This window comes from Pyricularia oryzae, chromosome 4 (genome assembly GCF_000002495.2).
Source record: "Pyricularia oryzae 70-15 chromosome 4, whole genome shotgun sequence".
NCBI classification, from domain to species: domain Eukaryota; kingdom Fungi; phylum Ascomycota; class Sordariomycetes; order Magnaporthales; family Pyriculariaceae; genus Pyricularia; species Pyricularia oryzae.
The window spans coordinates 4,823,732-4,851,145 of record NC_017851.1 but is presented as its reverse complement, the minus strand read 5'-3'; the positions used below and the strand labels follow the sequence as shown (position 1 = coordinate 4,851,145).

Sequence of the window (27,414 nt, the reverse complement as noted above, 5' to 3'; positions counted from 1 at the left end):
GGGAGCAAGTGTGGAGGTAGGCGAGCTTGGTTGGTTCTTTTGACCCGAAAGCGAAACCCCGGCTTTTTTTTAGCGGCGGTGAGTGATGCTCGTTTCCAAGACGGCGACGTTCGGTAAGTTTCTGGAAAAGAAAACCAGGGCAGGTGATCAAATGCCGACCCATTGAGGGAAATTACCCAGCCATGCGATTCCCCCCCGCCTTGCCCACTTTATTTTGGAGAAATCTTGGGGTCTCCGCATTGATGCCATGCGTTCGGTATAGTTTATCCCGGCCGACCTGGGAGGTTTCCTGCCATGTCAATACGACCTTGTCCTCTCGGAAAAGGAAGAAAACTTCCATTGCGCCAGAGTAGGATATGCTTTGGTAGCGCGGAGAGGCAAGACGACGTTATACGACTCTCCAAGAGATGTAGAAACACAAACCGCATCTTGGGCGCGGCGCCGTCGCACAACTGACAGACAGATTCATCAAGTAATCAATCCTGCGTCTTTCATCTACTATCTGCTCTTGCCTCGGTAGAACGCACCTTTTCATTATTTGGACCAACCAACTATGGGGGATGGGCCCATGCCAAGCTGGCGTTTCCTCCGCCCAAACCCGGTGTTTTGCCGAGCTCCATCTGCGTATTAACTAGCTTGCCGGGCAAGCGATCTTGGTAAGATGATGTTGTTGTCCAGTAGTACAGTAATTAGGTAGCCTGATGAAAGCGACTGCCCTCGAGTTGCATCATCTCCCCGCTTTTCTTCTTTTTTATTGTCCGCAGAGCCACCGAGAAAGCGCATCGCCAAGACCTCGGATAGCACATGTGAGCAGTCGACGGCGATGGCATCGGCAAGGTGTCTTTGTTGAGATTGTTAGTTTGTTCATATATAGTTGGGGAATCTCGGGAGCAGGTCCAAGATGGATGACCTCTTGGCTTCTCATCCAACATCCGCCCTTCAAGTCTTTCTTTCGGACATTGGCCCAGCATGAGAACCGACCTGACCACCTTGGCCGCGGCCCTGCTCCCTCTGGGGGTGAGCTGCAACTACCTCCCTCTCATCAGCTCTGCTTCGTACAGTGCAGTGAACAGCAGGGCGGATGTTCTGCCCCCTTACAAGAACTCTTCGTACTCGGTCGACGAGCGTGTAGAGGACCTCATCAAGCGCATGACCATTGAAGAGAAGGCCGGTCAGCTCTTCCACTTCATGGTCAGCCAGGGTCCCCTCAACGATTCGACCCGGGGCAACAGCACCGACACCATGGTGGCCAAGATGCTCCTGAGCCACTTCAACCTGTCGGGCGACCTGGTCGACGCCAAGGAGACGGCCAAGTTCATCAACGAGGTCCAGCAGCTCGCCCTGCAGACCCGCCTCGGCATCCCCGTCACCATCTCGTCGGACCCGCGCCACAGCTTTACCGAGAACCTTGGCACGGGCTTCCGCGCCGGCGCCTTTTCCGAGTGGCCCGAGTCGCTGGGCCTCGCCGCCATCCGCGACCCCAGCCTGGTCCGCAAGTTCGCCGAGGTCGCCCGCGAGGAGTACCTCGCCGTGGGCATCCGCGCCGCCCTGCACCCGCAGGTCGACCTGGCCACCGAGCCCAGGTGGGCCCGCCTCGGCAACACGTGGGGCGAGAACGCCACCCTCACCTCGGAGCTCCTGGTCGAGTACATCAAGGGCTTCCAGGGCGAGGAGATCGGCCCCCGCAGCGTCACCACCGTCACCAAGCACTTCCCCGGCGGTGGCCCCATGGAGAACGGCGAGGACTCGCACTTTGTCTACGGCAAGAACCAGACCTACCCCGGAAACAACTTTGACTACCACCTTATCCCCTTCAAGGCCGCCATCGCCGCCGGCGCGAGGCAGATGATGCCCTACTACTCCCGCCCCATCGGCACCAAGTACGACCCCGTCGGCTTCTCCTTCAACAAGCAGATCGTCACTGGCCTGCTCAGGGAAGAGCTCGGGTTCGAGGGCATCGTGGTCTCCGACTGGGGCCTGATCACCGACGGCGTCATCCTCGGACAGGACATGCCTGCCCGCGCGTGGGGCGTCGAGCACCTGTCTGAGCTCGAGCGCGCCGCCATGGTCCTCAACGCCGGCGTCGACCAGTTTGGCGGCGAACAGCGGCCCGAGCTGATCGTGCAGCTGGTCAAGGAGGGCACCATCAGCGAGGAGCGCATCGACGTGTCCGTCAGACGTCTGATGCGCGAAAAGTTCCTCCTCGGCCTGTTCGACAACCCCTTTGTCGACCCCGAGGCCGCCGCCAAGCTGGTCGGCACCGAGGAGTACCTCCGCCTGGGCAAGGACGCCCAGCGCAGGGCCTACACGCTCCTGACCAACAAGGACGAGATCCTCCCGCTCAAGAACACCGACGCCGCGACCAAGTTCTACGTCGAGGGCTTCAACGCCACCCTCCTCGAGGCGCGCAAGTTCACCGTCGTCAAGACGCCGCAGGAGGCCGACCTGGCCCTCCTCCGCCTGCAGGCGCCGTACGAGCCGCGCCCCGGCGGCTTCGAGGCCAACTACCACGCCGGGTCGCTCGAGTTCAACGCGACCGAGAAGGCGCGCCAGGCCGCCATCTACTCGGCCGTGCCCACCATCGTCGACCTCATGCTCGACAGGCCGGCCGCCGTCCCCGAGATCTTTGAGAGCGCCGCCGCCGTGCTCGGCAGCTTCGGCAGCGGCAGCGAGGCCTTTTTGGATGTTGTCTTTGGCCAGGCCTCGCCCGAGGGAAGGCTGCCCTTTGACCTGCCCCGCTCGCAAAAGGCTGTCGAGGCGTCGAGGGAGGACGTGCCGTACGACACTGAGAACCCCGTCTTTAGGTTTGGTGATGGTTTGAGGTATACCCAGTAATTTGTTGTTTGGGATTGTCCAGGGAATGCAGTAATGAAGCAACGAATCTCACAAATAGTACACAGGTTACAGGTACTCCTGAAGTGCAGGACTCCTGGGAAGATTAGCATGATCAGCGTACACCTTAACGTTTAGTAATATTGAATTTCACGACACAAATAACCATTACCTTTGTCATGTCGACAATACCGGTGTCTGTGCCATGAAGTGATTTCAAATTAACGGTCGCTTGTGCTTGAATCACACGAACTCACTTGGTTGGATGAAGGCGCATTTTCCCAAAATGAAAGAAGCGTGGGCTTGTCGCACATATATCCAACTTATAGTGACCAACTCGACGAGCTAAGCACATGCTTCCGGACCCAAATCCCAAGTAACCATGCTTGAGAGCGTTGTGAAAATACCAGCGACAAATTCTTGGGCCCGGTAGGAGTGTCGTACTGCCGTCCCTGTGTTGGGAACTTCCCCAAAACCAGCCCCCCCCCCCCCCCCCCCCTGGGAACAGACCCTGTAATGACAAGCGGGATTAAAAAAATTGTTCTTGTTGTAAACGTTGTTTTTTATTTATTTTATCTAAACGCATATATTTATCTAGCTGGGTTTATATAGTTGAACAAACTTCCGTACAATACCAGCTAAATCCTAGGAAAATAAAATAAAAAAGTGTCATGCGCGTTACAAAATTGTGTTTGAGTAAAAAAGCGCGTCAGGTTAAATAGGTAGGTGTTATGTTTTTAACAAAGCGCGGAAACAAAGCCGTTGCTAATAATTTAGTTGGTTTCAGCCCGATTTAAGCTTAATGTCACGGCCAGGCATACATTGGAGAACCTCAGTGTATTAGGCGCTATCGACGAAAATTCTAAACTGAAGAGAAGAGAGAAATTACAATCGTCGACGCGCTCAAGAGACGCGCTTAAATCCGGAGGTAGTGGATCCTTGTCCGATCCCTGGCTCGGTGTGGAGCCGAGTCGTGATTCTGAGGGTAGGTCTAGGGGCCTGATCCTCACGTGATTCTGAGGGTAGGTCTAGGGGCCTGATCCTCACGTGATTCTGAGGGTAGGTCTAGGGGCCTGATCCTCACATTACCCCCCTCTAAGGCCTGATCGACGTAGGCGGTCAGAGTCTTGAGTTTGTCACGTGTGTCTCCTCGGGGCCTTCCTCCGCTCTCGTGTCTTTTTCGCATCGTGCTCGGCAACATTGTCCTCGGGTCCGTCCTCCGCAAAAACATCCTCTGCTGCGCTCCTGATCCACTGTTGCAAATTTACCGGAGGTCCTGCTGCGTCCGGGTACTCCCTGTGAAAGGTATCCAGCAGTATTGGTGAATTTTTCAAGTCGCGGGCCTCATACCATGTCTCATCAGGGTCGAGTCCGACCCACGATACCTGATATTGCAACGTTTTCTTTCGTCCGAATAAACGTGAGGCCAACACTTGCTCCACCTCCCACTCCGGTTCTCCGTTAATTTCGACCGGTGGTTCCGGCTTTTGATACTGCTGAGGTAATGGATCCGTTGCTGCTTTGCGCAATCGGCTGGCGTGGAACAACTTACTACCTTTATACCAGGCAGGGGTGTCGAGAATGAAGCTGTGGCCCTTTTCCTCGAGAATCGTCCATGGTCCTGCATTTTGCGAGTCCAACTTGGTCGTAGGAGCTTCGGTGGAAAAACCCTTTTTGCTAACGTAAACCGCATCTCCCACCGTAAAATCGACCGGTCGCCGCTTCTTATTAGCCTGCCTCTGTTGTTCTATTTGCGCTCCGAGTCCGTTGTTGCGGGCCAGTTCCTGAGCTTGCCGGGCTTGGCGGACCATTTCCAGCGCCTTTTGTTGCTGACCGGTCTCCAGGTCTTCTTCGGGTAAAGGTAAAGAGAGCGGGTCTCTAGGGCGAGCTCCGGTTTCTGCTTCGATCGGTGCCATGCCAATAGAGGCGTGGACGGACGAGTTGTGGCCGAAGTCGAAAGCGGGGATATGCCGTCGCCAATTCGTTTGGTATTTGTCTACATAAAAGCGCATTTTCTGATCCAATTCAGCGTTAGTAATTTCGACGCTGCCCTGACTTTGAGGGTGGCGGGCGCTTCCATGTTTATGCTTTGTTCCTGTCAACTCGTTTAAAGTGTTTAGGAACTCGGATATAAACGGTCCGGCGTTGTCGGAAAGCCATAAATCGGGGACGCCTTTCCAACGGTACACGGTCTGATAATACCGCATGGCCAAGGTCTCCGCGGTGTCCGTCTTTTTTCCCGGTAGGGTGGCCAAAAGTTTGGTCAATCGGCAGATGAAGACCCAGACGTAATTATAGCCTTCTTTATCCTTGGGCATATCTTTGCCGTCTACCATTACGTGCTGCCAACACCGTCTAGGGATCTCCAGTGGGTGCAACAGCCCAGGCGTCTTATCATGTCGTACCTTGTTGCGTTGACATTCGCGACAATTCTTAATGTAGCGTTTAACGTCTCGATTTCTGTCGGGCCACCAGTAATCTCTTTTCAGGCGGCTGAGGGTTTTATTCTGGCCTCCATGGCCGAAGATCTTGGGCTCATGAGCTTCGCGGATGAGAGCCGTTCTTAAGAAGATCTTGCCATCCTGGGTAGTCTCGGGTACCGTTAACAAATTGTCGTGGTGACCTAGGTTCTGTTTCAGGTTTTCTTCCAGGATAAGGGCCACCAGGTCAGCTCCCTGCGGTGCGGAGGGTTCCAAGTTGCTAATGGTTGGAAGATGTTCGCCGGGTCGGGAGTCGATCTTTTCTGGAGGGATTAGTGCAATGGTGCGGTCTAACACAGCTCGGGCCTTGACCGTAGGGTTGTCGATGGTTTTGCGCGAAAGGGCATCGGCTGCCACATTATCCTTGCCGGGACGGTATTTAAAGGTGATGTCGAAGTTGGCCAGGTAGTCAGCCCATCGTATCTGGCGAGCGGACAAAAGTTTCTTGGTCGACCAATAAATTAGGGCCTGGTGATCGGTGAAAACACAGAACTTGGTACCCAACAGGGCTGGTTCGAAGTCCTTTAGCGTATTAATCACAGCTAATAGCTCCTGGTCCTGAATCGGATAGTTTTGTTCAGCAGGGGACATGGTTTTGGACGAATAGCCGATTGGCTTCCAGCTGCCATCGTCCTGTTGCTGCCACACGACACCGGCGGTGGCCCTGCCACTGGCGTCGGTGTCCATCCTGACAGGCATACCGGGTTTGAAGAAACTCATCACGGGGGCGGTGACCACCAGTTGTTTCAGCGCTTCAAAGGCAGATTTCTGCTCGGGGCCACTTTCGAACGGGACTCCCTTTTTCAATAATCGGGTCAGAGGTTCTGCTTGTTCGCTGGCGTGATGGCAGAACGTCCGAACGAAATTGCATAAGCCTAGGAAGGATCGTACTGCGGAAACGGAGGTGATGTCGTCCCATTGCCAGCTGGTGATGGCTTCGACCTTTTTGGGGTCGATGCGGATACCTTTACCGATCTCTAGAAGTAAACCCAGGTACTCGATTTCGAAAACGCCGAAACTTGACTTTTTGATATCGCCTTGGAGTCCGGCTTTGTGCAACCTGTAAATAACCTCCTCGGTTTGCTCAAAGTGGACTTGCTCCGATTCATCCTCGGTATAAATCAACACGTCGTCTGCGTAGGCGCTCGCGAAAGCGTCCAGCAGTTCATTAAGCTGAGCGTTAATAAAAGCTTGGAACCAGGCGGGTCCGACTGACCGTCCGGCTACTAAAAGCCGGATGGGCTTCGTTGGCCGAGCCGGTGCGCAGGCTCTACCAACGTTGCCTGGAACTCGGACATTTCCCAGCGCCTTGGAAGAAGGCCGAAGTCGCGATGCTACCGAAAACGGGGAAGAAAGACCGGAGCAGCGTTCGATCCTGGCGGCCTATAGCCCTCCTCTCCTGCATCGGAAAAGGCCTCGAGAGGCTCGTTGCACGCCGGATAGCTTGGGCCATACACGACAACGGGCTCCTTAGCTGCACCCACGGCGGTGCCCTACCCAAACGATCGGCGACGGATCTGGTTTGTGCCCTCGCCCACGATATCGAGCAGGCTCTAGCTCGCGGGGAGGAAGTCACCCTTGTCGCATGCGACGTCCAAGGCGCCTTCGACGCCCTCCTCCATGGGCGATTAATACGGAAAATGCGGAGCCTCGGGTTTAGTAAAATGCTCCTCAGGTTCGTGATTAATTTTTTAAGCGGCCGCCAGGCCCGAGTCCGGCTGGAGGGTACGACCACGGGCTTTAGGCGGTTTGGGTGCGGCACCCCGCAAGGGTCTCCCCTTTCCCCGATCCTATATATGCTATATTTGGCGTATCTCGTCAAAAACGGTACGAAGTGGCGGTTGGTATACGCAGACGACGTGCTTACATGGAAATCGTCACCCTCGTTGGAGGAAAACGTACGTTGGCTGGAAGATAAATTCCGGGATATGCACGAAATTGCGGCGGAAGAGAAGATCCATTTTGCAGCGGAAAAGACAGAGGTGATCCATATCACTAAGAAAAGGCACGGTCGCAACCCGGAAATCCGGATTAATGGTAGAACGGTTACCCCGGTCCAACTACCGGGCGGTCGACGCGGACAAAGCGCCTCCGGGGCCGAGCGCTACCCGGGCATGCGTTGGCTTAGTTTTTGGTTCAGCCGACGGCTAGACGGGCGCCGCCACGTGGCCGAAAGGGCTGCCAAAGCAATGGCGGTCGCTGCCCACCTTAAAAGCTTTGGGGCAGTAAGATACGGACCGCCTGCGGCTGCACTTCGCAAGGCAGCGGTGGCATGCGTGGGTTCCTCGGCCACCTACGCAGCCGAGGCATGGTACAACCCAGCGCACAAGCAAAAAGGACTCCTCAAAACATTAAACAAACCGCTGGTTTTAGCGGCACGGGCAATCCTCCCGGCGTATAAAACCACCCCCTCGTCCACTGTTCTCAGGGACGCAGGACTACCCTCGGCCCGCGTCGCGCTGGCCTACACCCGCCTGAAATACGGCGCCCGACTAAGGCTCGCGGACAAGGGGCACCCCCTTGTCAGCCGCCTGCGTGAAACACCTCGTGCCCGCAACTCGGGCCATTCGGCCACGACCCTGCAAACGGCTGCACAACTTCTCCCGCGGATCCGGAGACTAGAGTTGCGCGCACCTCGCAATGCCCCGGATTCTCGCACTGACCCCACCGGAGGAGTCCCGAAAGAGGAAGCGGCCCGCCGCTTTATCGAATGGCTGGACATGGTATCACCTGACGATATCGTGGTATATACGGATGGTTCGGAAAAACACGAAAACAACTGCGTCCAAATAGGGTACGGATGGGCCGCTTTTAGGGCGGGCCTGGAATTTGCCGCAGGCTCCGCATCTATTACGCCGGAAAGCCACGTTTTCGACGCCGAGGCGATTGGCGCCCTAAAAGGGCTACAGGCGGCAGCCAAGGCCCAGCCAGGCGCCCGGATCTGGATTTGTGTGGACAGCACCTCGGTTATTTGGGGTCTTAGAGGCGACGCGCCGCGTTCGTCCCAATGGGCCTTTCTGGAGTTCCATGACCTTGTCGATCTACTCCGAAAACAAGGTACCGAGGTTCGGGTCCGTTGGTGCCCTGGGCACCAGGGAATCCCGGGAAACGACCGGGCTGACGAGCTGGCCAAGGCCGGCTCCGCCGGACCGCCGGACCCAGACCCGAGGGCTCAGCAAACCACGTATAGCGGTGCCGGCACGGTCCTCAGAGCCATTCTTTCGAATATAGAGAAGGACTGGTGGCGTAAAGAACTCTGTGAACGGTCCCCCGCATATAGGGAATGGAAATTCCAATACACACCGAGAAAGGAGCCCGAGGAACTGCGTTTGCCAAGACCCCTACTGGGCCATTATTTGGCCATGAGGACCGGCCACGGCGATTTCAAAGCCTACCATGACCGTTTCAACCACCAGGATGCAAACACCTCGTGTGCCTGGTGCTGGAAGCGGACCTCCCCTGAGCACCCGGTGCACTGCCGCTTTTCGCGGGCGGTGTGGAGAAACTGGCCGTGGCCTGACAACGACCGGCCGGTCGGGCCGCCAGACCGCGCCCAACGCCGCAAATTCTTCCAGACAAGCCTCGGGCAACCGACAAGCTTTCAGGCGTTTTCGATAGCCACCAACTACTTCAGCGCCCGCCCCAGAGCGGCCCGCCAGCGCCCCGCGCGCCACGAACGCACTTTACGCCTAGGGACACCGATCGTAAACGACTCGAACTCTGACGAGGAATAGACTTACTGCCTTTTCACCCACACTTCACGGCACAAGCCGTCAGACGAACCCTCCGTGCACCTTAGGCACGGGGTCGCGTCAGTGAACTAACCCCCTAAGCAGGACCGGGCCCGAACCCGGTCAGGCACGATCCGCCTCTGCCCTCCTTGTTTTCCCCCTGTGTAAATAAAGAAGATAGAACGCGCGCCGAGATACCCCTCGGGAGGTTGCTAACGGCCGGCTAACAAGCCGGGCCGAGCCCGGCGTTAAATAATACTACTACTACTACTACTACTTCCAATCAAAAGGCGGGGGTTTTGACAGACTTCGTCGGTGTCGAGCTCAGCGCTGACTCTAGAGCCCAGTGCCCATCTGCCAATTCTCAACACCGTCAAAACGATTCCTTTCAACTTCCCAAGTTTGAGCATGTGCTGATGGAGATGCTGCAAGGGGAAATGGACGACGCGGAGGATGGAATGACAAAGATGCACCCGGTGTCACGGTGAGCCCTCATGGACTGTCAATTTAGGCTACGGTGCCAATTCTCAATGCTGGTTGGATGTATGGCTAGGTAACTCTAACTTAGTTATCTACGACGTATATCCCTGCACTACTGCACGTCCGTTCACAGGGTTGCATTCACTACCAGTAGTTGACACAAATCCCATGTATTGAATCGTTGGAGATGATGACACATGCATGGCAAACAAAGATCTGCACCAGACAGGCAGTAATTTAGCAAGGGGTGCGGCGTTTCCCCTCCTTGATCCTTTTGGGGAGTTCACTAGGTCTAGAGTTTGTTGGTCCGTGAGGAGAAAACACAAAAGCGAACTCCTAGGCAGTCAAACCCTATCGCTCGGAGGTAAGATTTGAACCATTTTCCACCCCAAGGACCAAAGACTAGCTCGGGAGAGGGGGCCGAAGAACCCACCCATACCACTAGACTACACTAGACTAGACTGGGCCTAGATTATCATAAAGAAAGTTGCCAACGGTTTCTACCAATAGGTCAAAATTTTGAACATGATGACCCAGGTCTGCCTTTGAACTAGACGGGAGCGCCTACACACACGCACCCACACCCACACACACACACACAAGCAAGCAAGAAAGATTCTAGCCCGACTGGGTGACGCTGGAATAATAAAATTGAATATGTATGTTGGTCGGTTGGAATTCAGGAATTATGTTACTTGCGGGCCAAGGCACACATGCGAGGAAGGCGAAAAAAAAGAAAAAAAGAAGAAAGAAAAAAAGGCTCGATTGACCAATCTCGAAATATATCTTGTTGGATGCCATGTTGTTAAAACCAAAGGGAGCCATGCTCTTGCAGATACTGGCCCAGGTCAGACAATCAATTTGCCGTGCCATGCTACAATTGCCGCTGGGCCTCAGCGGAACAGCGGCCCATCTTCCAGGTTAAGAAAATGAACATCCGAGCTGGGGTTCATGGAAGAATGTTCCCCGGAGCATGCGGCGAGCCCTTTACCTCTGCTGTTAGATACCGATGGCACACGTCTTCCGTCAACAATGAGAAAATCGCTCAGGAGCTGCGCTCAACCATGGTTCAACCGCTCAACATCCAGCGAGAGCCCCCTGCGATGGATTGCTGCGTTTTCCAGGCCATTGGTGGAAGAACGGTCCAGGTCAAACCAGGACAGGAACCAGCAAAAAGCAACAGCAATGTCCATCTACCGTACCACAAGAAAAACAATTGATTTTCGGGAGATGCCCATCCGCCATGTTCCTGTTTCGGCGCATGGTGCCCTGTTTTTCATGCTGCCAAGGCCCGACCCCATGTCAAAATTCGGAGAAAGGTATCAAGAGGCGCAACGAGGAAGATGTGGGGAAGCACAGCAGAATGCAAAGGGGAGAATTGTGTCCAACATTTGCCGACATGCTGACGTTGGACACTTGTTGATCCGGGGTAAACAGGGGTCTTTGACTTGCGGCTCTTGGCATTTCTTTTTCGTGTATTTTTGACGTCCTGTCACACCATGTGCCTTTTAATTTCCGCTGCCCCCGGGGGGCTTCCCGTCGGAATGCTGCTCCACCCACTGCAAAAGAGAAGCAACCCAAGGGAGGCCAGGAGATGGGCGGTGCTGATAGGTGCGTCTTTTGCGGAGCCGGAACGGAGACCTCCATGTCAAGCCGGAAAATACGAAGAAAAGAAAAATGGCCTTTGCCTTTGTATAAGAGGAAGAGCCCCTTGGGACTGTCATTGCTGTTCGCATTTGAGGCTGTCATCTGCTTCTCTGCAACTTCCACCGGAATCAGACCAAGACAGGCCCCAAGATGCTCTCCTTCCTAACCACAGGTCTCGCCCTGTTGGGCGCGGTGCAGACCTGCCTGGCCGCACCGACGGCAGGCTGTGGGAAAGCCGCTCCCTCCTCGGGGACAAAGACCATCACGGTCAACGGGCGCCAGCGACAGTACATCCTGCAGCTGCCGTCGAGCTACAACACGCAGACGGCGCACAGGCTCGTGTTTGGCTTCCACTGGCGCGACGGGTCCATGAACGACGTGGCCAACGGGCAGTTCTACGGGCTGAGGCCCCTGGCAGGCAACACGGCCATCTTTGTCGCCCCCAACGGGCTCAACAAGGGCTGGGCCAACAGCGGCGGCGAGGACATTGCCTTTGTCGATGCCATCCTCAACAGCGTCAAGAACGACTTGTGCATCAACGACGCCGAGGTCTTTGCCACCGGTTGGAGTTATGGTGGTGCCATGAGCCACAGCGTCGCTTGCTCGCGGCCGAGTATGTCTCCCTTTCACCACGACGACCCTCGCCTTCTTTGCACTGTTCCGTCCTCCCCATTTTTTACTCTCAAAGCTAACAACCACTCACCCCCAAAAAACTATAGACGTCTTCAAGGCCGTGTCCGTCCTGTCCGGCGCCCTCCTCTCCGGCTGCTCGGGCGGCAACAGCCCCGTCGCCTACCTCGGCATCCACGGCGCGGCCGACAACGTCCTCGGCATCGGATCCGGCCGCCAGCTGCGCGACAAGTGGCTGACCACCAACGGATGCCAGTCCAAATCTGCTCCCGACCCGGGGGCCGGGGCACAGCAGCACATCAAGACCACATACACCTGCTCCCGCGCCGCCGTCACTTGGATCGGCCACGGCGGTGGTCACGTCCCAGACCCCAGCGGCACCGGTGGTCAGAAGTTTGCGCCCGGTGAGACTTGGAGCTTCTTCAATGCTGCGGTCGGTGGTGGAGGCGGAGGCGGTGGAGGTGGCGGCGGCGGCGATGGTGGTGGTGGTGGTGGTGGTGGTGGCGGCGGCGGCGGCGGTGGTGGTACTCCTAACCCTGGCTGCTCTCCGCGATGGGGACAATGTGGCGGCCAGGAATGGTCGGGACCCAAGTGCTGCTCCGAGGGAACTTGCACAGTATCAAACCAATGGTACTCGCAATGTATCTAAGTGATTTATGTGTCGTTTTGGGGGGGAATTCTTGTCCTAACGGACCAAGCAGTCAATCGAGCAAGTATATCTCAGAAGAATTTTGTTATCGTCCACAGGTGTCCATCGTTGGATTTTATCGCCGGGTTTGTCTCCACTCTGGCTTTGTCGAACTCCCCCACCTGTCAGCAGCAATTTTTGATCCTCCTGGCGGGAACGGTCATTCACTTGTCGTTATGGATACTATCTTCCGGTTTATTTTCAAACGTTGGGGGAGAGTGGGATTGCTCATCTTTATTTTTATGTTATAAATAGGTTACCTTTAACATTCTTCGTGTCCACAGCTAGTCTGTAAAGCGGGTGTGCAACTGCGTTGACAAAGTAAACAAATTCCAATTTGAACGATTGCGTCAAAGTCAAACGGGTGTAAAATTTTGAAAGTTTATATTATATATATATATATATATATATATATATAGCCTTAACAGGTAATCGCCGGAGGAAAAAGGAAAAGGAGAGAATAAACAGTGCCCCCACCTTGGCGCCTTAAGAAGGTTGCAAAAGTTGTTCCATTTTTGTCTTTCCGTGTCCAAAAAGTTTTCTTTTCTCCTCAAGTATGGAGAAAAAGAAGCGATAACGTTGAGCTCCACATCTCCGACCCCCCTAAAGTCCGGCCCCTAAAAATATCTACTCAGCCACGTCAACCCTTTGTTTTATTTTATAAATATCTAGACGAATTTTTCACTTTAGAACTTGATTTTTGAAGATTCTTGCTCCAAACCTTCCAATGAAACAGTACACTGAAAATCAGCTTCTTGCTGCCATTTCTGACATAAGAAATGGCAAATCAGTTTACAAAACCTCGCAAAAATGGGGTATTCCTCGGAGTACCCTTCACGATCGTTTAAAGGGGGCCCAGTCAATTCAACAAGCGAAAAGATTTTGTCAAAGGCTTTCACAGGAGCAGGAAACCTATTTGGCAGATTGGGTACTTGCGCAGGCCGCGTTAGGCCTTCCGCCAACGCATCAAGAACTACGCTATTTTGCGGAACGAATTCTTCAGGCCGCCGGAGAAAGAAAAAGCCTTGGGAAACATTGGGTTAGCCGTTTTATAGCCCGATATCCAATTTTGAAAACCCAAAGACCCCGGCGAATAGAAAATGCCCGGGTTAATGGGGCTACAACCGAGGTAATTAAATCTTGGTGGTCCTATTTGAAAAATCCCGTTGTCGATACTATAAAACCGGCCAACCGTTGGAATATGGACGAAACAGGTATAATGGAAGGCAAAGGATCTAATGGCCTGGTGTTAGGGCGTAATAAAATCCGGCCATTACAGCGAAAAGAGCCTGGAACGCGGGGTTGGACGAGCATAATCGAATGTGTATCAGCTACGGGGGCTGTTATACCTCCCCTCGTTATATTTAAGGGGAAAAACGTACAGCAACAATGGTTTCCAGCTGATTTAAGTCCTTTCGATACCTGGCAATTTCATGCAACCGAAAACGGGTGGACAAATAATGAAACAGGTATCGAATGGTTAAAAAAGGTGTTTATTCCGTATACCCAACCTTTAACCCCTGAAAAGCGGTTATTAGTTCTGGATGGCCATGGATCACATATAACGGACGAATTTATGCTTCTTTGCTTGCAAAACAATATTCAACTCCTATATTTACCCCCTCATTCGTCACACGTTCTTCAACCGTTGGATTTATCGGTTTTTGGGCCGTTAAAGGAAGCTTATCGACGTCACCTGGGATTTGTAAACCAGTTTTGCTGTTCAACGGTTGTTGGGAAACGAAACTTTCTACTTTGCTATCGAAAAGCCAGATCAAAAGCATTTATAGCAAAAACCATTCAATCTGGTTGGCGTACGACGGGGTTATGGCCGGTGAACTTGGCAAAACCACTTTTAAACCCTTTTTTATTAGAAAATAGCAACGCCAACGTCGAAAAAGGTAAAAATAACGGCTTCCAAAGGGATAAAACACCGGAAAATCCAACCCAAAAAATTAACGACCAGTCTTTACTTATTTGGAAAACCCCTAAAACGACCCGAGATATTCGACTTCAACTACAGGAAATTTCCCGGTCCGAAAAAAGTAACGCCACTTCACGGCTTTTGTTTGCAAAAGTCCAAAAAAGCTTCGAAACCAAGGATATCTTATTGGCTGAAGCTCAGCAAAAAATCAGTTTGTTAAAAGCAAAATTGGAGGCGGTACGGCCGGTCAAAAGGAAAAGGGTGATTCCGGATCCCAACGAGCTTTTGGTCAGCAAAAAAAACGTTTATGAAGCACAGGAAAATAATAGGGACTGTTTAGAAGCTTTGAACGATGGAGAAGAGGTTAGCGAACCGGGAGAGCCTGACAATGATTGTATTATTGTGCGTTGATAGGTTTACATTTAAATCGGTTTATAAAAGGGGTATTTCGTCGTTACATTTTTCAAGGGGGCCGGACTTTAGGGGGGTCGGAGATGTGGAGCCCAACGTTACTCCACGGGCTAACGAACTGGATATTTTAGGTCGCTTGAGCGACCCAATAATACCCCGCCGCCCTTATCAATCGACAACGACAAGATTCGAACTTGTGCGGCCGAAGCCATCAGATGATCTCGGGGATGAACCGGACGCTAATCCCTTTCGAGTCTGACCCATTAACCACTCTGGCACGTTGCCTTATGCTGATGTTAATGGGAATGAGGCGTTTTGTTTTGTCAAGGGGAGATTGGCGACGTTCTCAGACACCAAGTCCATGTTGAAATAGGAATGAACTAAGTCGCCAACATATGGGCGTTCTTTAATAGTCATTTTGACCCACGGGCTAACATGCAGATGCGCTGATCACGCAGCAATCTTCAACAGATCCCTGCGACAATGTAAAGACCAAGGTAATTAATTACAAGATAGCTACCTAAACATAAGATATAGTAAAAAAGAACTTTGCTCAGAGAATTGCCGCCGCTCTTGTTATTTTCTTCTGACATTTTTGGCTGGTGCTGGTTCATGACGGCCGTCAGGCCATTGCGGGCAGCTTGTGCCTCGGGTTTGTGCAATCGACATGCATGAATCAGATTAAAAGCCCCGACCGAAAAAGAACCAACAGTACAGTTTGTCGCAACAATTGCCCATCAAACTCACCAACCATATCCCACGGACTAGCTCGGCAACCTTGAGAAGCGCCGAGCATGCTATATATAGTATATTCAGATTGGCGCGGTGGCATCTTTTACAAACTAGTGTCTGAGTTGGGAGGTTTGGTTTCAAGATCGGAACGTGAAACAAGTGATTTTGGATCTTCGGAATACTAATAAGGGGGGTTTTCTTAGGATCTTTATTACCTATACATAACTATACAATGTAAAACAAAGCAGATCACTAAGGCCAAATTCAGTTTCACATGAATTAAAACTTAGCAAACTGAGACATACTGAGTTTTAATATTATAAGCTTATCGAATACCCTAATTTCTTACATATTTAAAGTCTTCATTCTACCCACTCTTCAACAGCTTTCTGTGCTATATTAATGGCTTGTATTCTTTTTTCCTGCAACTCTAAACGCAATTTTTCCCGAATTTCCATGTTACGATTTGCTGGCCAAATTTGAAAAAGAAAAAAAACCATAAAAACAATGCGCTCCTTCTCCCTTTGTTTATCGCCCCTGCTGCAGTTTTTGGTGTAAATATCACCTTCGGCAGGGGTAACACCGGTCTGCTGTGCTGCGATAGAGGCGCTCCCGGCCCGAGCAAGACCTGCACAGGTCTCAAGTTGAATTCTTATGGTGTAAGTGTTTTCTCTCAACGTTATATTAGATGAGGAAACAACTTGGCAACGGCGAATTAAAAAGCTAAACAACTCCTTCCAGTGCATTGATAGTCCCGCCGATGACGACTTTGGTGGCTGCGACGGCATTACAAACTGGCCTATTGGACGGGATGTTAAAGCCTTCGAGCCCGGTAGCGTGGTGTCGCACACTCAAGCGGAAACCTTCAACATTGAGGTTGGATTTGTTGGATGTGCGAAATAATTAATGATAAGGGACACTTGAGAGAGATTAAGGGAGGGACAAATGAGGGTCATTAATACTTTTAGGTAGACCAACGGCATTGTAACTGTAAAGTACCTGGGTGCAACAGTGTACAAAGTTGAAAGGGGACGAAACTGGGTAAAAGAAGGTTCTATTCTTCCGTTCATCTGTCAATATTGCATATGATCATTGGACACATCCCGGTCTCTGTGGGTCAACTTACTGTTTGATACGTGCATACAGCGGGAAATTATACCGATGACTGTGATAAAGCAGGGGCTTTTACTACCTCCTCATCCGATCTTGGCTAATTGTTTTCAACTAATGACCAATGCACTAAATAGTAAATACTCCCCGTATACACTCATAGACACCCGCCGCTCTTGGCAAGTCTCACACGCTCAACAACTTTGGACAAAGGGATTTGGCCGGCATACGATGATGTTGTTTATTTTAAAAAGAGATGTAGGCTTCAAATAGGTTGGACCCCGGACACAATGCAAAAGCAGGACGAGTCAGGCCGTGCCCGCTTACCCGGGGGCTTTTGGCTTGGCTGCTTGCCACAGTAGGCCCACAGGACTCGGAGCCTCAGACGAGTATGATAACCCAGGGTGGGAAAGCGAATAGAATACTATTAAATGGTCGCTGAAAAGCTACAGGCTTGCCGGTGGACTTACGGGTAGGCCTAGGTAGTACATACAACGCTCACGACGAAGAGAGCAAGGCTTTTGTGCATGGGTTGGGATGGAAATATGCTACTGGAAGACGACGGGCTAGACTCTTAGCTCCAGAAGAACGTCTTTCCCGGTACAAACGAGTCTCTGGAATGTTTCTGATCGGCATTGGCTCCAAAGCAAGGCCGTTCCTATCCCCTGTGTTGAAAGATTGACGGTGATGAAGGGACTGTAATACATTCGGTCCACTGCAAGAATTGCTGAATCAAATCCCGCCTCGTATTAAATGCATGCTTATCTTCTTATCCTATCGAGACACGACGACCAGAATATGGTGCATTATTGATTCAAATCTACCACTTTGATGAGTAAAGGGCTAGACTAACGAACATTCACCTCCGGCTATTAAACATTTACTAATACCCATTCCGTAACCCACCCAATGATAATATTGCAAAAACACGGTTTGGGATTTATTCCCAACCGAATTCCACCCAAATTTGTTTTATTCTGTATTAAAATTGTAACCGGAATTTCGCTACGAAATGGTGAAAATTTTTGCCACCGTTTTTCGCCCAATAACGGCCGGCCATTGTATAAAATTATTCCCAATTTCCAAACAACGCGTTACGCATTATGGAACGCACCGTTGAATTTTAATTATATAATCCTTTTTACCGCTATCTTGTTGTTTTTTTGTATGGCGCTTTTATTTGTTATTATATTTCGCATTTATTTTGGCCGCGAATTCCACCCACAAAATACCCAGTGCAAAGTATTGCTATGTGGATTTGCGGATGGATATTTGTAAATGCTTAATAGCCGGAGGTGAATGCTCGCTAGTTTAGCCTTAAATAAAGAGCAAGCTGTTGATAGTTTAAAATCCAGTACCAACTTTGACAAATTGAAGGGTGGGCGATCACGGCCTGGCACTGCCCAGGATGGACAGCAGCGCCCATGTTTGCCTTGGAGGGCAAACCAGTTTCACGCGCCGCACCTCCCATTTCCCTTGGTCGGCGACTGCACGCTTGGAAACGAAGCTCCTGTTGATAATTCGATAGTGGCGAAAAGCAAGCAACAATGGGATGGGGCCTGCATTTCGTTACTTGTGGAAAAGTGTGTGCGCGATTGAACAGAGTTGGACGCATTGGCCCAACTGGTCTGCAAATATTCGTCAATCCATTCAAACTTACCAAATTTCCAGAAAGTAGCATTAGAGGTTTCACCAGAGGCGGTGGCCTTTCACTAACAAAGGCATCATCATATCAATGCGTCGTCAGGCCGCTCAAGGCATGCGTCTAACAACGTGTCTTTAACCCTAATGTGCCTCCTGCCCCTGTCAACGTCAGTGTCGGTGAACCCAAGTGTGCAGGGCACCGTGGCCACTTTGAGCCTGTGCATTTTCTGACCTTACTCGCCACGCAACCATTCACCCTGTGCCTATACGCCATCCCCGTTCGATTGGTGTCCGTTAACGGGAGCAAGGTGGTCGAACGAGATACGGACATACGGTAATGGCCGGATTGCCTGGAAAGTCTTTTTTGGTGACGTCTCAGGTTGCGACTCGCGAGGAAGACGTACGCGATTGAACTCCGTGGATCGCTGCGCCAACCGAGATGCTCGTCCCGTATAACAACGGCCCTCAATCTAAAATCCGCAGAAGGGATATCCAAAGGCGAGCGATGGAGACAATGGGCTGGGTTTGCGGGTGCATATCGGTATACAGAGCTGTGCGACGGCAAAGTAAAGAACTGTTTCGTGGAGGGAGTCTCATAAACTCGACATGAAATGGCTGAGGAGGTAGGTAAGTGAGTGGGTATGTAGTATGAGCGGCGTATGGAGTAATTATAGTGAAGGCGAGAAGAAACCTCGACTTGCCCGACAAGAAGCCGTAATTAGGCCAGTCGATGTCGTACCCAAGCGGTATTAAGCACAGCGAAACGATAACGCTGTCGACAAAACAGGATTCAGTAATAATTCACAGTTTATTGCAAGGACAAGTACGCACAGAACAGCAAAAAAAGCACACAAGTATTCAAAGCTATATTCCCTCAACAATTGAGTTCCACAAAAGTTGTTTCACTCGCAGCACCTGTCTAGTCAAGGTACGTTATCTCGTACTGGTTGCATCAGTGACTGTCCAATCGTTTAGCTGAATCGCATGATCTCCCCGCGCGCAGTGGGGTCATGGTTTGAAACGCTGGTTTGGCTGGGCAGGGCTGTTGTTTAACCTTTTACATCAATATGGCCCTTTTTGGGGAAAACTCCACTACGACGTCCCTTGCAAGACTTCTAATTATACTCACGTTGCCCAAACGTATTTTGGGCACAGATCAGCCGAGCCGGCTATATAAACGGCTTTCGGTTGTTTGTTCGATTCCATCTCTACATTCCATCTCATCCTCTCATCAACACACATTCTCATCTCCTCTTTTTTTTCGTCCAAACCTCTTCAGTTCAACAGGCAGAGCCTCGTCTCACTTTTTTCCAACAACCAAACAACACCAACCGCAAACGATCAAAATGCGCTTCACCGTCCTCATCGGCTCTCTCTTCGCCGCCTTGGCCATCGCCGCCCCTACCCCCATTGAGGCAGAGGGTGCTGTCGCTGTCGACAAGCGCTGTGTATGTTTTTTTAACCTTGGCGCCCATTGAAAAGTATCACGTCTATGCAAGCGAGGATACTAACAAAGGGCTTCCTGCATTCAATTTAGGTCGCGGGATACACTTGCTCCAACATTGAGAACGACAAGGAGCGTGCGAGGACCTCACCCCGCCCGGGCAGTGACCCTTTCCCCCCCAGCCCGGGCACGCCCATGGACTAAGTGTGTCGAGAATAGGCATGCGCGGCAGATTCAGGATGGGTTTTCCATAGCTTGGAGCTCAAAATACAAACACAGCCTGTTGTTGTCTGGACTTTGCCCGTCATATTTGTGAATCTTAGCCGATGTGTTTCCTATGACTTCTTGATTGAGTGCACGGTAGTCTTGTCCCTCTATCTGAACTTCTGAAGTTGTTTGACATTTTTCGAGTTGAATGGTAGTCGTGGGCGTGTATCCGGCCACAACATGTTTTCTTGCTCGATTCAACTGGCTCAAATAAGCGCGACCGTACCGTTGATCCTACTTGTGGGGACCACAACGCATACGTGGTAAAGATGAGATGGATACCAATGTGCAGACCCTTGAAACGATCTTCACTAGCACATAAATATGGACTGGTCAGAATCTCAGATCACCTTTGCACGCGACGAAATGCCCTTGGTCGACAGAAGGCTCGCATCGCGAGAGAACGATCCCTCGAGCAACTCTCTTTCTGATTTGTGGTGTGATGCCAAAACCCCACCTGCTTTGCGGTCGCACCAGCAACGAGCCGTTGCGCGGCCTCCTCCTTTTGATCGTCCTGGGCATGGTAATCTGTCCTCATATTCACAGTCCGGGTTGAAGGGACCTTGAATGAGTCGCGGTTCTGCTGCACAGCTACGGCGTGCCGAATCAAAGTCGTTCGGGCCCTTCATCGTACTTATCCGCCATACCATCGACTGCTACATTGCCAGATGGCTGCGAGGGCGAATGTCGGAGTGTGGGGCCCAAGTGAATTCGATCCTCAGGAGATCTTCGCTTAAACTCGGCGATACGATGATACGAAACCTTAAAGCTTCGGGGGGCTGAATAACCCCGTAAATACTACCATGCACCAGATGTTTAAGCTGTAATCTGCAAGGAATCTGGACCACATTTGTCCCCTCTCCACTGTTAACCTCTTACGTACCGTCCCTCGTCCCCTTGGCGAACCCTACCTGCCTCTTGCACACGCGACAGTCCTACCATAGCCAAACGGCCCTCTTGAAAGCCCGATTCACCTCTTCAGCTCGGCCTGCATCTTGTCGACCAGCCGCCTCCCGAACGCACGGGCCGTCTCCTTGTTGCCGCGACCCTGTACCTTGTCCACGTCCGTCAGCAGCTGCTTCAGCTCTTGGGCCAGCCGGAAGTGCTCCTTAAACGTGACGTCCTTACCGCGGGCCGATATGAAGGCTATGCACTGCGGCTGCACCCGGTCATTGAAACCGCGTCTGGATCGCCCACAGCTCCGCTACAGGGCCTGGGCGTGAACACGTTATTCTGCTCGACCAGCGTCTAGCCGCAGGTTTTGTAGCCGCCGTGGTGGTCGGTTGCGGACAGCACGGGGCCAAAGAAAATGGCGGCGTTATTTGTGTTGGCAGCAAAACCGTCGTCGTCGTCGTTGGTCGTTTTCAGCGATAAATCGTTTTTGCAACCTCGGAGAGTGGTCGTCCGGTTCCCAGCTGAGCTGGTGCTTACGGCTATTCTGTCTGTCCAGGCCGGGGCAGAGATGTGTGGATGGCTGGGGAGGGGGATGGGATTTGCCGTGCTTGGTTGTCCTCGCTGGGAGGAAATGGCTTGATTCTCCTGCTCACCCACTCCTCGCCCGTTTCGCCGAAGTGGCGAAACTCGAAAAAGAGGGCGGATGAAGCCCTGATTGCCTGTGTTGTAACGGTCCCGGGTAAGGTTGAGGTCCGGCGTGTGTGAACCATGTGTCATTGTTGCACACGCCGGGCTGGGAGTCCTGGTGCCGAGGTAGAGTTTTGTCGGATCCGTTTCAATCTTGCTCAAGTTTATTGTCTGGTGGCCATGGCGTGGTAGGAGACCCCCCAAGGATTTCACGGTATCCTCGTTGAGGTCCCCGACTCCCCGTTAAATATGAACTGCGCAGTGTCTAGGTCCACAAGGCTATCGAGGTTTCCGCGTTGTCCATCTAAGCTAGCACTGGCAACATACTGTTCCCTGTTTGCTGAGGTGTCAGAAGTGTTTATGTTGTGCTTGATGACAGCTTCTAACACATCTGGTACCCATACTCAATTATGCTACGACTGGGCACAGTTTTTGCGCCACAATTGGCGGGGCGTTATGAACTTATGAGTGTTCTTGTTGCGCATGGTCCGGGCAACTTCCATCACCTCCGCCAAATAAATTCCTGGCCACTTCCGTTCGCCTTTGCGATATGAGCTACTAGGCGCGGCGATAAAAGTTCGCCAGAGTAGCAGGGTGGCTCACTCCAAATTTCGATTTGCAGCTCTGCGTCAGGTGGATTGACAGCGATTAGATCTCTACTTCCCGGCCTTCAGGAGATCCCCTCGGAGTAGAAAGTCCTTGGCACTGAAGATGGTATACTTGGGGGCTTCACATATTTCTTATTCAATCTGCATCTCCCCAGGCCACCAGCCTTTGTCCTTACAACTCGAACCTTCTTCCAGAAGGGATGCTGAAATTACAGGGTTGTCTGCCATATCCTTTCCCAGCTTAGGTAAACAATGAACCTCAGTTAAAACCCTAAGGTTTAAGGGGTTTATTCCGCATACCCAGCTTTTAACCCTCGAAACACAGTTATTAATCCTCGACAGCGAGAAGGATCGCGTGGTATAGACGAGTCTGTACTTTCTTCGCTGTTAAAATAACATTTAACTCGTATATCTACTCCCTCATTCGTCACACGTTTTTCAACCATTAGATTTATCCGTTTTTGGGTCGTTGAAAGAACTTGTAACATTCGGACTTTGAGATCAGCAGACAATGACCCCCGACTGACGACCTATAAAAATAATACCTCTTCCTACGATACGTCAAACTCAACAGTTCTGTTTGTTCAATTTCCACTGCCAAAGTGAACTTTTCATCGATAGGTGCCAATGAACTAGCTTCCGTGCTCTGCTTGCTCTGACCGTGGCAAGTCCCATGGTTGAATTCTTACGGTACAGCCCTTGTCTGAAACCCATACGTGTTACGATCAAGGTATCGGGTAACCTGTTCTTATAATAAAGTACAGTGGGTTGAAGCAATTGAGCGTCTAATTGGGTAATTGGGGTTCTCAATAACTGGGGGTAAAATTATAATCGTTCTTAAATAAATATTGAGGTTAATTAAAATTTAATTGCTGCTAAACAATTTTAAAATCGAATCTATTTATATAATAATAAACGTACCTTATATAAATTATATTCCAAATATAATTTTTTTATTTTATTTAATTTATAATTTTCAATTGAGATTTTACAAATTATAAAAATCCATTCCCTTGGCCGTTACGTAAAATTACGTGAAATTTCGTGGTTTTGCCTTTAGGTAATTGTTATTTTGCCGGTCGGTATTTTTTTTGGGCGAATATCGTTAAAAGGGGTATAACCCCACCTAACCTTTCTGGTACCGGCCCAATTATTTGGTTATAATACCAAATTTCCTTTCCTTTGGCCAAATCCCTTTGGCCTTTAAATAATCCGTATTTCTTTAATCCCTATTTTGGTTTTTTTTCCTTTTTGGCTAATTTTTTTGCGCTATATTTAATCGCGTCGCTAAATTAAAATTTGGTTGTTCGTCGACGGAATGTCGCCACGTTTTTTTTGCGTTTTTTTTCCTTTATTTCGTGGATATATTTTTTTATTTTTATTATAAATCGCGCGGTATAATGCGTTGCGTTATTTCGCCGCAAAATCTTTTTCGTTACATTAAATATTTTCGTATTAATCGGTCTGGTTGCGATATATTGGGGGTATCCAACGTTTAATTGCGTAATATTGGTCGGTAATATTCGAAATTGGATGCGGAAATCGAGGTTTTGGAAAAGGATATTTTGGCGGAATAATAAAAAGTTTAAAAAAACAATTGAAATTATTTCGTTTGCGAAAATAAAAAAAATTGTAATTTGAAAAAAAAATGCGAATTATATTTCGCGGAATTAATAATTTAAAGGAATTAAATCGGGTGGAATGTAAAAAGGTAAAATAAAAAAAACGTCGGCGGTTAGCCGAAATTTTACCTAAAATATTTTTGAAATCGCTTTTTCCGGATTCCAATTTTATTTGGGATTCGATTTTCCCGATAAATTTTTTGAATTTTTTTTTATTGGATAAAATAAATATTTTTGCGCAATATTCGGTTGGTAAATTATCCTATTTATATATTCCAATTTGGTATATATTAATTATTTTTCCACAGGTTTGTTTAGTGGTATAGTTTCGAATCCCGCTCGGTTTTTAATTTTTGGAAATAATAGGTAATATTTTTTTAAATTGTTTTTGTTTTGGCTAATTTGCTCGCAAATCCAATTTTTAATAATATTGGCGGAACGGTTCCTGGCAATTTTAAAAATAGTTAAAAAATTCCCAAATGTTTTTTTTATATTTGTAATTTTGTCACAGACCTGAAGGACAGCCACTGGGCTGTCGCTTAGTCATGACCCCTGTCACGTGAAGGCGCGAGGGCCGAGCGCCTCGCGCGCGTATATCTACGCGAAATCTCTGCAGTCTCCGATATGTAGCTCCTCGAGCTACGTCTTCGTCAACAACCACCTGCTACCCTGTACCTGGAAGACTAGATAGCCAATATACTCTGTCCTGTTACCTGATCGCCCGCACCTACCTGTCCGCCCTGCCTGCCCGTGACATTACGTAGCTCCTTCATTAGGTGCCCGCGATGCCTGCGTTACTGCAACCCCCGATCTTAACCGATTCGACCGAGGAACTGATCGAACACCTACAAGGACACCCTGAACAATGGGTGTCTTACATCTCCGATTCCTACCAAAAGCTGCAACTATTGCACGATAGCAACGTCCGCCTGAACTCCTGCCTAGAAATGCAGGAAGCCGAGACCCAACGCGCCCGCGCCGAAACGGACCGTGTCCGCGACAAGGCGCAGGCCGACATTCTGGCCATGGCCATGGAAAAGGCCTCCGCCATAACCTCCCGGGATGCCGCTTTCGCCGAATTAGAGAAAACACGGTCCGAACTGAAGGAAGTTCGGACCGTAACGCTACCCACGGTACACATAACCACCCCCGCCCCAACTACCAACACGCCTGTTGAACCCCTTATGGTTACTCCTATGGGAACGACTCCGCCGCCTGCTTCCGAACATCCCGCCTCCGCCCGCCTTTCTGAACGACTTCCAGACCCCGATAAATTTACGGGCGCCCGCTCCGACCTCCGCCGCTTCGCCACCCAAATCCGGGGGAAGATGACCTCAAACAAAGACCGCTTCCCCAACCCCGAATCACGCCTGATTTATATAGCCGGTCGACTGTCCGGTAAAGCGTACAACCTGATCCTGCCCAAAATGGTCGGAGGCACACCCCAATTCGGAGATTATACGGATCTCCTCCAATACCTAGAGGAGGCATTCGGGGACCCCGACCACGTCCAAAACGCACAAAACAAACTATATGCCCTGAAGCAGCGGAACGTAGATTTCGCCGAGTATCTGTCGGAGTTCCAACGCCTGTCTTTGGAAGGAGAAATGCCGGAGGATGCCCTCCCCCCTCTTTTATTCCAGGGAATATCGGAAGAGCTCCAGGACATGCTCCTCCACAACCCCGCCCCATCTCGCCAATACCACGAATTCACCCGACACCTGCAAAGCTTGGATAACCGCTACCGCCAGCACCAGCAGTATAAAAATAGACAGACACGTACCTGTTAATAAAAATGGTGCTAACAGGGGATATAGGGGTAAACCCTAGGTGCGGCGTGGTAAATAACCAGTGCTAAAAGCGCTAAATAATAGGTAGAAATGCACTATAATTTTGGTACTGATAAATAATTGGTTGGGGGAGATTTTGCTTTATTTCCCTTACATACTCTCCGACATCGAAGTGGGGGTCCGCACGCCAGAAAAGGTTCCGGTGCCGCGAATGAATTTCCGAAAAACTAATTTGTATGGGTTTTTGAAAAAACACCCTCATTTGCATACAAACCATCTCTGGGTTTGCATTTAAACGTTGACTTGGTGAAATTTTCAACCCGGTACAGGGTAGCTGACTCGCAGGTGCAGGGTGGGTATTAAACCCGGTACAGGGTAGCTAACCCCACTCGCTGACCTTTAAATTGCATTCCTGCATTAACAAAGTAACGGAATTCCACCATTCCCCACTCCACTTCGGCACTAAATAAAATTGGCTATATACAAATAAAAGTGGGCTTATTACATGCAAAATAATGCATATAATTAACACCCCCTCTCTTTTGCTACTTAATCCAAAAATAAAGTCGGAAAAGAAAAGTACGTAAAATAAAACCCCCAAAACAAAAAAAACAAAAGAAATTCCCCCTTGTGTCCCAACCCAACTCGAACCCCCGGTGCGAACCCCCTGGATGAATAAGCCCTTTGTACCAAACCCCCGATTGACTGAACCCCCGAATTGAAAAAGACCCCCAGAATTGTAACAACCCCCGGATTCGAACCCACGACCTACAGATTATAACCAACGGAACTTACTACTAAGCCAGGTAGCTAATCTGGCTGTTCGTTGTTGTGGATCCCAGAAAAGTTTAATATATAGGGTAGATTAAAAATCGCTAGGTCGCCCAAAACGCGAGCTAATTAAATTCGGATTCGACTTCGGGTATAAGGTCGGTATAAGTTGCTTAATAATCAACCTGAGCAGGGTAGGTTTGGGTAGATCGGTTGGTGTCGGGCTAACAAAAATCCAATAATTGCAAACAAAGGAGAAAAATGGTGGTAGTTAGCTAACGAACTAACTAGGTGCCCTACAATTCAATAGGTAAAAACTAAGTTTACAGGGGTTTTAACCCTATAAGCTCTAAAAAAACCTTGTGAATTGGAAGCGTTAGGGGCTTTGTAAGGCCGTCAGCGGGCATTTGTTTGGATTCCAGGTATTTTAGGGTCACTAATCCTTCTGTAACTAACTCCCTTACGTAGTGAAATTTTAATAACGTATGTTTAGTACGTTGGTGGTGCGTAGGGTTGTGTGCGTTAGCTATAGAGCCTGTATTATCTCCAAATATTGCAATAGGGCCTTTTACAGGTAGTCCAATCTCTGTAAATAGGCTTTTAAGCCACTGTGCTTCACGCAGGGCTTCCGCTAAGGCGTCGGTTTCGGCTTCTGGGGTGCTTAAAGCTATAGTACTAGCCTTTTTGCACTTCCACGTTATAGGGCCCCCAGATAGGGTATACAAATATCCGTAAGTGGATTTTGAATCTTCCCTAGCCCCGGCAAAATCGCTGTCACTAAAACCAAGTAATTTTAGGCCTTTAAAACCCCCAATCAAAGAGTTAGGTGGTAAATTAGCTTTAATTACCCTATTTCCGTAGCAGATTGCTAGGGATTTAGTACCTGCTAAGTAGCGAAGTAGGTTTTTAGCTGCCGTTAAGTGGATTGTAGTGGCTTTCGTTAAAAAACGAGATAACCATTGAACCGCAAAACCGATGTCCGGGCGCGTTAATAGCATTAAATACATTAGGGTGCCGATAAT

General features: G+C 50.2%; 5 protein-coding genes and 1 non-coding gene across 6 annotated transcripts; 3 read left to right on the top strand and 3 right to left on the bottom strand.

Annotated features, from left to right (window-relative positions):
* Nucleotides 1-969: 969 nt before the first annotated feature.
* Nucleotides 970-2,835, top strand: MGG_10038 (beta-glucosidase C; the record flags this gene model as incomplete). The annotated part of the gene is made up of 1 exon (XM_003717418.1): nt 970-2,835. One exon carries the CDS (start codon nt 970-972, stop codon nt 2,833-2,835), a length of 1,866 nt encoding a protein of 621 aa, XP_003717466.1.
* Nucleotides 2,836-14,996: 12,161 nt separating this feature from the next.
* Nucleotides 14,997-15,108, bottom strand: MGG_20215. Its single transcript has one exon. It is a non-coding gene; the product is annotated as a tRNA-Ser (tRNA).
* A 954-nt stretch (nt 15,109-16,062) lies between these two features.
* On the top strand, nt 16,063-16,458 carry MGG_17240 (uncharacterized protein; the record flags this gene model as incomplete). Its single annotated transcript, XM_003717417.1, has 3 exons — nt 16,063-16,109; nt 16,160-16,214; nt 16,297-16,458. The coding sequence occupies 3 exons, from the start codon at nt 16,063-16,065 to the stop codon at nt 16,456-16,458; spliced, it is 264 nt and encodes an 87-aa protein (XP_003717465.1).
* Nucleotides 16,459-19,530: 3,072 nt separating this feature from the next.
* On the top strand, nt 19,531-20,048 carry MGG_17239 (uncharacterized protein). The gene is made up of 2 exons (XM_003717416.1): nt 19,531-19,757; nt 19,847-20,048. The coding sequence occupies exons 1-2, from the start codon at nt 19,656-19,658 to the stop codon at nt 19,955-19,957; spliced, it is 213 nt and encodes a 70-aa protein (XP_003717464.1). The 5' UTR covers nt 19,531-19,655; the 3' UTR covers nt 19,958-20,048.
* A 942-nt stretch (nt 20,049-20,990) lies between these two features.
* On the bottom strand, nt 20,991-21,691 carry MGG_10042 (uncharacterized protein; the record flags this gene model as incomplete). The annotated part of the gene is made up of 2 exons (XM_003717415.1): nt 20,991-21,204; nt 21,312-21,691. The coding sequence occupies 2 exons, from the start codon at nt 21,689-21,691 to the stop codon at nt 20,991-20,993; spliced, it is 594 nt and encodes a 197-aa protein (XP_003717463.1).
* A 3,966-nt stretch (nt 21,692-25,657) lies between these two features.
* Nucleotides 25,658-26,120, bottom strand: MGG_17238 (uncharacterized protein; the record flags this gene model as incomplete). The annotated part of the gene is made up of 3 exons (XM_003717414.1): nt 25,658-25,716; nt 25,780-25,848; nt 26,006-26,120. Coding segments are annotated over 3 exons (243 nt in total), but the record flags the coding sequence as incomplete, so codon positions are not given.
* Between the last annotated feature and the right edge of the window lie 1,294 nt (nt 26,121-27,414).